Source organism: Talpa europaea, assembly GCF_964194135.1.
Source record: "Talpa europaea genome assembly, chromosome: 7".
Classification (NCBI taxonomy): Eukaryota; Metazoa; Chordata; class Mammalia; order Eulipotyphla; family Talpidae; genus Talpa; species Talpa europaea.
In genome coordinates this window covers 64,659,021-64,668,868 of record NC_140074.1, presented here as the reverse complement: position 1 = coordinate 64,668,868, position 9,848 = coordinate 64,659,021, and the positions used below count along the sequence as shown (strand labels likewise).

Below are 9,848 nucleotides of genomic sequence, written 5' to 3'. Positions count from 1 at the left end.
GCTCTGACCAGAGCGACCCTCACCCCAACTTATGACTTTGGGGTCCCCCAGCCCGAGAGGAACGGGCGACCCGGCTGGGGTGAGCCCCGGGAATGGTATGACGGGGCGGTCGGCTTTGCTCGCCCCCTACTCCAGTCGCTCGCCGTCTCGGTGCCCTCCAGAATGTAGCGGCTCCCTGCGCGTCCCCCCGGCCTCCGGCTGCCGTCTCCGCGACCTCCGGGCTCCCGCCGCCAACTCCTCGTCCCCGGGGACCCCGCCGCCGCCTCCCGCTTGCCGGGACTCCAGCCGCCGTCTCTGTGTCCTCTGGACTCCAGCCGCCGTCTCTGCGCCCCGCGGACTCCAGTTGCGCGACCCCCTCAGCCTCGCGCGCTGGGTACTCCAGCAGCGGTCTCCGTGGCCCCCCTAGGATTTACCCCCTGTTTCTGCGCCCCCCAAGCCCCGACTCCAGCCGCCGCCGTCTTCACGCCTCCCGGGATCCAGCCCGAGCCGCTGCGCCTCCTCCTTCCCCCACGCGCCCCATCCAGACTCCGGCCACGATCTGCGCGCCCCGCGCGATCCAGCTGTCGCGCCAGGGCCAGCGAGCGCAGCTGCCGCCCCTCCGCGAGCCCCCGATCCGCCCGAGCCTCGGCGGGGAGATGAACGCGCAGCTGGACGGCCTGTCGGTGAGCTCGTCCTGCACCGGCTCGCTGGGCTCCGCGGCCGGGGCGGGCGGCGGCGGGGGCGCGGGGCTGCGGCTGCTGTCTGCCAACGTGCGCCAGCTGCACCAGGCGCTGACGGCGCTGCTGAGCGAGGCGGAGCGGGAGCAGTTCACGCACTGCCTGAACGCGTACCACGCGCGCCGCAACGTCTTCGACCTGGTGCGCACTCTGCGAGTCCTGCTGGACAGCCCGGTCAAGCGGCGCCTGCTGCCCATGCTGCGGCTGGTCATCCCGCGCTCCGACCAGCTGCTCTTCGACCAATACACGGCGGAGGGCCTCTACCTGCCCGCCGGTACCCCCTACAGGCAGCCCTCTTGGGGCGGCCCCGACGGCGCGGGGCCAGGGGAGGTGCGCCTGGTGAGCCTGCGGCGCGCCAAGGCCCACGAGGGCTTGGGCTTCAGCATCCGCGGGGGCGCGGAGCATGGCGTGGGGATCTATGTGTCGCTGGTGGAGCCGGGCTCTCTGGCTGAGAAGGAAGGGCTGCGAGTTGGGGACCAGATTCTGCGTGTCAACGACAAATCCCTGGCCCGAGTGACCCACGCTGAGGCGGTCAAGGTAGGGCTCTGGTTTGGGGAGTTGTATGGGGCAGAGTGACACAGCTCCTCACAGTGGTGTTACATGCGTGCTGTGCGTCCTTAGGAAAATCACTCGGCCTTTCTGGGCCCCATTTTTCATGAAAGTGTTTCTTTCATGAAAAAAGGAACATCTAGTTTCTTGAGCAAATAAATGCCACCCACCGGGGATATAGTCATGGGCAAAACAGAGCAGGATTCTGCCTTAGTGAGGAATGTAAAATAGGAGAGACAGAATTATCGGATTCTGTATTTGCAGATGTATGGTTACAAAAAAAAAAAAAAGTGTGAAAAGAGCTGTGGATTCGTCTGAGCATTGAAAGAGAGGTCTCCCCTTGGCATGTGGTTAGTAACCAGTGGGTGGCTTTTGCATCTACTGATGTTATTCTCATTATTCTATAGTCTTTTGCCCCTGAAACAAAGTTTTAATTCCGAAGTGGGGGGAGGAGGCTGTTCTGGTGTTCCCCAGAACCCTGGCCTGCCCCTGCTGTTTTGAGCCAGTCTGTGTATCTTGGGGCAAGGCACTTGACTTCTCAGAACCTTTGGTTCTTCACTTGGAAAATGGGGCAACTGGACCAGATAAGTGTCCCTAACCTTGTTGGAAATATGTCCCCTACCCCTTGAGAATAGTTGTTACTTATAGTGTCTGTTAATTGACAAAAGAACTCATGGCACAAGTCCTAGGGATTTAACCTTGCCGTTTTGAGGAATGTGCCTGTTTGCTCATCTCACGCCCAGGACTGTTGAAAACCAGTTGCGTTATGAGATGGCTAGCATTTGCTCTAGTGTGGATTGAAGGATTCACCTCCTCCCACTCCCACTTTGTGTGCAAAAGTTGAAGAGGTTGAGGGGGAAAAATCAATGACACCCTCTGCTTCTGCAGGGAAAATGCTTCCCAAGGCTTTGGGCCCCCCATGAACCTGCTTTCCTCCTTTGTGCTGCACCTGCTTCATTCTCTGTGCAGGTGTTTTGAACTCCAGCCCAGGGCCTGTGGCTCCTGGGAAACTTTTAGGCTGCGGAGGCCGCAGCTATTTCATGTGTGCTGTTTAGTGACCAATGGCCAGGTGTGTCTTGAGCCCACCCCTTTACTATTTACCTGGAACTGGATGACCTCCTCTCAGATCTTGTCTTCCCTCATTCACTCCCCAACCTATCTGTTTCTCAGGGAGGCCCCTGAGGAGTATGGAAACTTACTTGCTGCTTTTGGGAAAAGGCTGATGGGTATATATTGTTGAAATGGGGAGAGGGGCCACAGAGTCAAAAGCTGATTTCTTGTCTTCCTCCCAACATCAATCTTTTCCCTTTATCGGACATGCCTGGTAATTATAAAGAAATAGTCCATTAGCCTTTGGCCCACAAAGGTCTAGAGTTCCCAGATGATAAATTTATACTCTAAAAATACTTGATCCAAATGATCATTTATAAACGTGGATTCCATTTTAGCGGCAATCTGGAAAGACTCCGGTAACTTAATCATCACAGGATGATAGACTTTGCAAAGGCCTCAGGTAACCTGCACATTAAAAACACCGACTTTCCCTTCACTTCACATTCCAGACTCAGTCACACCACAGGCTGGAGCTGCCTGGCTGAGTTTCAGTTCTCCCCCATCTAGTCCATTCATCATGCCCTGGATCTTCTGTCTGAATGACCCCGAACTACACTGAGGAGCCGGTACCTGGGGACACAGCAACCCCAGGCCTTGGCTCCTCTAATACTCATGTTGCTTACAGCGTAAAACCCAGCTCATCCTGGCACAGTTCTGAAAGCCTCAGAACTAATCATTGCAGGCAAGGGAGAGCTTGATGGGAGCAGAGCTGTCCTGGGACGCTTGGGAGCCTGTGTACCCAGCAGCCCCCTTCCAAAGGCTTGTTTTTCTTCCAGGGGCATCTGCTAAGGCAGAAGGAACTGCCCTTCCGCAATGCCAGATGCAGGGCCTGCCCGAGACACATGCCTTTGGATCCTTCGGAAACAAAACTGGCAGAACAAGTGCAGCTGTGTGTCACCTTCACTCCTGGGGGGAGGAGATGGACTTTCCAAGGGTGGAATTTAAAATGGAGAAGGCAGAGCCTAGTCTCTGTGGCCTGGGCAGCCCCCTTCCTACTCCTCCATCCAAGCACATGACAGGAAGTTTCAGGGACTATTTAAAAGCACACCTGGGACCTCCCTGGTGGCCTAGGGGTTAAGTCTCAGTGCTATCGCCTCAACGGCCTGAGTTCCATCAGGCCAGAGAGCTAACCCACATATGGCACGGCAGACCTCTCCCGTCTCTGCCCTCTGCTCCCCTCAGCAGTGTGTTTCATAAATCTGCCAGCTTTGCTCCCCATGTGGTCCCTGGTGAATCCTCTCACCCCTGCAACTCTGGCCTACACCCCAGGTCTTCTTTGCCAAAATAAATAAATAAAATCTTTAAAAAAAATAAAAGCACACCTGGAGAGCTGTTGACACACTTCCATAAAATTAGGGTGTTAGTCCCTTCTTTGAAGGCAAGAAGAGGCCCTGGCATCTTACTGGGTACAAACAGTCCCCAGTCGGATTTCTCCTGCCCAGATGTCTTTATAAGCTATAGTGCTCCAGGGCACTGTGTTGGGGATTTTATGGGAAAGGTAAGTTCCCATTAAGTGAACTTTAGACTGTATTCACATCGCACCAGTTCCTCTATTTATGTCCCTTTTCTCTTCTGGGATGCTACAGTACATTTAGTAGAGATGTGTTTTCTTTTCAATTTTATGTTGTTTACTTATTTATCTTCTCCTAGCTTTATTGCTGTGTGACTGACAAAATTGGGTATGCTTAAAGTGTACAATATGGTGATTTGATACATCTATACATTGTAAAATGATTATCACAATCAAGCTGCTTAGCATATTTGTCACCCTAGGGGTGGGTGTGTGTGTGTGTGTGTGTGTGTTAAAAACACTTACCTCTAGGTAAATTTCAAGTATGTGATACAGTATTAACTATATTCTCCAGGCTGAACCTTAGATCTCCAGAATTTACCATCTTATAACTGGAAGTTTGTGCCCTTTGACTGACAGACTCTCATTTCCTAGACCCTAGTAACCACCAGACTATTTTTTGTTTCTGTGAGTTTGGATTTTTAGATTCCACAGATAAATGAGATCATAGTGTATTTATCTTTCTGTCTCTGACTTATTTCCCTTACTATCATGTCCTTCAGGTTCATCCTTATTGTCCTTCATTTTTATGATTGAGTAATATTCCATTGTGCGTATGTGTGTGTGTATGTGTGTATGCCATATCTTTCTCCATTTATCCAGTAAATGTCACATAGATTGTTTCTAGGTCTTGCCTCTTGAGAAGATGTGTTTACACTCTTAAAATCTTTTTATTTACTTATGCAGGTGGAAGGAATGGGGGGACCCTCTGAACTTCCCAAAGGAGAGAGTAATTGTTTATGTGCTTGTGAGTGTGAGTCTACATGCCTGTGTGTATGAGTGTATAATAAAAAGAAAGTGAAAGTTTAAGAATTAAGTTATTTAAGAGTTTATGAATCAGAGAGGGTCACCTCCTCCCAGTAAACAGCTTTTAAAAGAGATGATCAAACATGAAAAAAATTTTTTTCATTCTCTCTCTGACAAATCAAGCATCCCTTGTTACCGAGGGCAGTTCAGCAAGGATTTTTTCCTCTGCCCGGTGGGGCTCCCATCCTTCTCTTGAAGCCTGTTTACAAAATCAGCAGTGACAGGTCCAGATAGAGCAAGCCATTTACTATTTGCAATTATGTTGAAACGTTTGAGTTTTGAAAAATCTGTCTTGAATGAGCAGGAGCCAAACTAATCATAATAAAAAAAGTAGTCCTTTGAAAGATTTTCAGCCAAAAATGCTCTGATAAATTAGCCACCTGGGATACTGCATTGGGCTCTGCCACACACTTGCTGTGTGACCTTCAGCCAGTCACTGACCCTCTCCGTGTCCTATGATGGGTGGGCCAGGGCCTGCCCAAGGTCCCTTCCAGCTCAGACAGTCTGAGCTGGAATTTGCTACACAGATGGCATTTAGAATGTTTAATACGATGTTTTCTTGTTCTTTTGGAATTGCTTTCATTTAAGGTTGAGTAAAGAAAGTTGGCTAAGGACTGGAGACAGGAGTCTTGGCACTCTTCCTACTAAATCAGGAAATTGATGGGTTACACACTGTACCAACAAGAACTCGACTATTATCCCTCGACTCAAGAACACCAACCCTGGTGCTTTTCCAGAGTAAATGAGCAAAGGACAATAGGATTGAGGCACGCACGGCTTCACCTGGGGAGCATTCAAAATCAAATTCACTTACCCGCTTGCTTTCTGCCTTCTTGATTCTGCAGGTAGATTAATACAGGGCATCCAGGTACTGCTGGGATGTGTGTAGGTATGTGTGTGTTTCATCTCGATAAAAGTTAAACAGCTTCATTACAGTCTCAGCATCCCCACAAGTGCATCTAAGGAGCAGATGAGAATTTGAAATGTTCCAGAAGTTAAGAACAGTGGCCAGCCCTTTCATCTAATTAGCGTCAGCATTCCCCCCCCTTTCTCTGCATCATAACCCCTGGAAGAATCTGGCCATGTTAATATATGTCATTGTGTTTGGTCCATGTTAATATATGTCATTGTAGTTGGTCCGGCAACTTTGAAATGACACACATTTGTTATTTTCCCGAGGTTAGCTGAAGCCATCACAGATTGTCACCACTTCAATCCTCGTATCTGAACTGCACCTTCTCCCAACTTGGTGTCTCACCCCTGTATTCCAGTTTGGAAGCCATGGATTTGAGTATGCACAAAAAAAGTTGAGGCTTTTCTCCGGCACTATGCTTATTCTTGGGTCCTGTGAGTCCTGCCAGCAATGATATGTTGAAATCTCACTATTAATAAACCCTTTATGGAATAGATGTTTTGTTGCTGAATGCAGAGTGTGATACAGTATGCTGAGAGTCCATTTCTTTAATTTAGTCTCATGTATTTATTTGGTTCAAGCTAATGCTCAAGGTTTTAAAAATTGTGCTGCCTAGGCAGGACAAAATACTTCTTCCACTGGCCCTGGCATCTTACTAGGTACAAACAGTCCCCAGTCAGCAGCATTTTGTAGGGTGAAAGAGAATGTCTTTGTTTTTTCAGAACTGATGTTTTTATGCTAGAACATTTCTGCCTCCTGACTTGAAGCTGGACATAAAGAGATATAAACTCATCCCCGCCCTCACTTCTTGTTTTTCTATCACCCCTCCTCTTCCCACAAACCTGGCCTTGTTTATTACCTGCCATAGATTCATCATTTGGACAGAACTGCAAAGATAAGTATGGTCCTTTAACCCAGCCAATTGGATTTTGTGTGTGATGTTGCTTCCCGCCTCCGCCTGCTGCAGCCACAAGGCACACAGCGTGGCCACCCCTGTCAAGTGCATGCAGCCCCTTATATGACTGCTCACAGCTCATGTGCATCTCCTCAGGGTCATCACCTCTCTCCCCCATGCCCCAGCCCTGCAGTGGGCTTTGCACTGGAGCAGGTGTACACGGGGGATTAGGCTCCAGTTGACTTTCCAGCAAGGCTCTCTGATGACCTGGCAGGGAAGTGTTCAGTCTCCACTGCTCATGGACCACAGACTAGTGCCCAGCATGGTCTAGAAAAACTGATTAGGAGGAATGGCATTTAATGGCTGGAGGCTGAAATACACATCTTTCAAAACCCATTCTTTTTCTTCCTTTTCCTTTTCCTTTTAAATCCTCAAGCAAGAATCTGATGTGAACGCTGAACTCACTCAGACTTCAAATTGAGCCCCAGGGTGGGGGCTGCTTTTTAAAAATTCCTGTGCTGCAGACATTCCTATTTTACTTTTACAGCACAGTAGGCGGAAAGGGTGCAAAGAGCAAGAATCAGGCTGCCATTTATTTCCCAGGCACCCCTAGTGTCAGCTGCAGGAGGTGGCACGTGGCGCTGGCACACCTGTGTTTTATGGGGAAGAGAGGAGGCTGGCATTAGTGAGTGCTTACTGCAGTCAGGAGAGGCAGGGAGGCCAGGAGGGGTATAATGCTCTTGGAGGTGAACTTGACTAGCCCAGAGCTACCCTTGGGATTAGGAACTAAATGGCCCTCCTGCCTTTCCTCCCTGTCTCCCCTGTCACCAGCCTCCTGGAAGACAATGCCAGCTGCCCTTCAGGAAGGCAGGCAGCCTTCACATTTTGTGCCTGACATTTGCGACTCTTTTAAGAACCATCCAGAGGCTTCATTTCACTAAATAGGAAGTTTGCTGTCCAGGCATGGAGGGAAAGGGACATCTTTTAGCCCAGCCCTTTGCTCTGAGCCATGTTTCCCACACCAGGACTGTGGCTAGTACTTGCAAATCAGAGGTGAACTGGTTCCTGGAGAGCCATGCCTGGGCTGGGGAGGGAATGGATCCACCCCTGGCTGCAGGTCGCCTGGTATTTAAAGTGCTATGACACCAACCTGCCTCCACATGGCTGCCACCTGCTTCAAAGTAGCACCCACCTGCCATCGCCTTACCCTGCTTTCACTTCCTGAATCACACTTGTCACTGCTGGAAGGACATCTCACTGTGTGTTTGTAAGGACAGGAATGGGCACAGGGCAGGTTTTCTAGGATCCCATGCAGAACGGGTAAAGGAGGAGTCAGAGTCCTCAGTGGTTTTGCAGGCTTTTATTGGGATTACCAGCTACACGGCAGGCAGGGGTGCTGGGGGGCCGGGAGGCTGGCAGTCCTCCCAGCCCCGAGCAAATCTGCACTCTCTGGGCTCTCTGCTTCTGCTTCTTTGCTTCTCTCTCGGCTTCTGCTGGCATCCCCGTGATGCCGCCCTTAAAAGCCCAGTCTCAGCCCAGGTGAATCCCATCTACCTATGCCCACACCCTATTCCATGTGCCCGCCATCAGGCATGCATTCAGGACCGCAAGGATCCATCATCTGTCCTGATGGCGGGAGGGCAGAAAAGCCTGACATTTTCTTACCCTACAGTGTTTATCATCCACCTTCCCGGCCTTCTCCCCTCCACGAGATCAAGGTTTGGTCTGTGTTGCTGGCTCCAATATCCCAGCACCCCCTCAATGCGTGGCATATCCTAGGTGCACTAATATGTGCATACTTGCTACTGAGTGGAATGAGCTTATTCCCACTGCGGGGCTGGTGAGCTCAGGATTCCCTGGATGCTAAGTGTGAAAGTCCACATCTTTCCAGTAGATGGAAAAATCGAGGTGAGCCAGGGGCTCTAGTGCTTTACTATGGTGTAGCGGCAGGATTTGCACAGTGCAGGTTCTTTATGATTCAAGCAGATGGATGAAGAAATCCTGGAGCCTTCGATGGCCTTTTCAGGCTTTTATTGCGTTTCCCAGGTACACGGCAAGGAGGGGTGCCAGGGGGCTGCCAAGCCTCCTGAGCTCCCGGCGAATCTTCATTCTTTCTGGGCTCTCCAGCATTCTCTCGTGGCTTCATTCTCTTCTCTTTCGCTCTGCTGGCATCCCCGTGACACTGCCCTTATAAGCCCAGTCTCTCAGCCCAGGTGTACCCACCTATGCATGTCCACACCCCACTCCAGGTGTCCACCATCAGGCATGTATTTAACCTAATGGGAGGAGGGTGGAAAAGCCTGATACTTTACTTACCCTGCACGTAGAGATGACTATGTGGCTCTGGGCAGCTCACCTGATGTCTTTGAGCCCCATTCTGTGAACTGTGAAATAGCAGAGTCACCTCCTACCTGCCTTCTTCCCAGGATGGCAGTGGGGGTCAAATGATTTCAAAGATGCGAAAGCATCTGATACTTAGAAAAACTTGTACTGATGTGGTCTGTGCCTGGGTGGGCGACAGCTCTTCTTCCCATCTTCTCTAGTCTCTATCTACCCAGCCCTTGAGACCCTTCAGTTACTTGATTTGTCATTATGCTCTTAATTTTGAGAGCAAATTCCCAGAAGTGGGTTATTTCCATAGCCTCTATGTCGGTGTTTCTAAAATAGAATCATTTATGCATTCTGAAACAATCAATGAACCAATTTTGGGTGTGCTCTATCTTCTGGCTTTTTGTTAACAAATAAACAGGTTTCAGGAAGCCCCAACATTTCAGGTGAAAGCCAAGTGCCTGCTAATCACAACTATGTTTAAAAGCTGCTGTATTCTCTTCCGAGACTGCATAAATGGGCTTATTTTTTCTTCCTCTTTAGTCCCAACCCCTTTGCCTCCTTCCCCCTTTGAGAACTTGTGTTCCTTCTGCTGAATTGGCTGTGGTTTTGCTTCAGCTGGCAGCCAGTTTCATAGTTATTTTTCCTCTCTACCTGAGTTCTTGTAATATCAGCATCCTCTCCACTTTGAATGCAAAGCATATACATATATATATCTCGCTCTCTGTAAGCAGGTCACAAGATGTCCTCTTTAACAGATTCTAAAGCTGCAGACTACAGGAAGGAATAATAAAGTGACATCTGAAGGGGTGCTTCCAAATACTGGGGTGTCGGGGCCGTAGGAGTAGCCATTCGTAAATGTAGCTTGCCTGAGAATAACCAGTCCCTGAGGCAAGGTTTCACTACATTGAGGTTTGGGAAGCAGAGTCTTCCTTTAAGTTGGGGGTGGCAGTCTGA

General features: G+C 49.8%; 1 protein-coding gene across 4 annotated transcripts in view; it reads left to right on the top strand.

The window, feature by feature from the left end:
• Window positions 1-635: 635 nt before the first annotated feature.
• WHRN (whirlin) overlaps window positions 636-9,848 on the top strand; it is a gene marked incomplete at both ends in the record, with an annotated part of 78,339 nt that continues 69,126 nt past the window's right edge. For all 4 annotated transcript variants that reach the window (XM_084238609.1, XM_084238608.1, XM_084238606.1 and 1 more), the window contains one exon: window positions 636-1,253. In XM_084238609.1, the coding sequence (XP_084094735.1) occupies window positions 636-1,253 (618 nt within the window). The remainder of the gene's footprint in view (window positions 1,254-9,848) is intronic.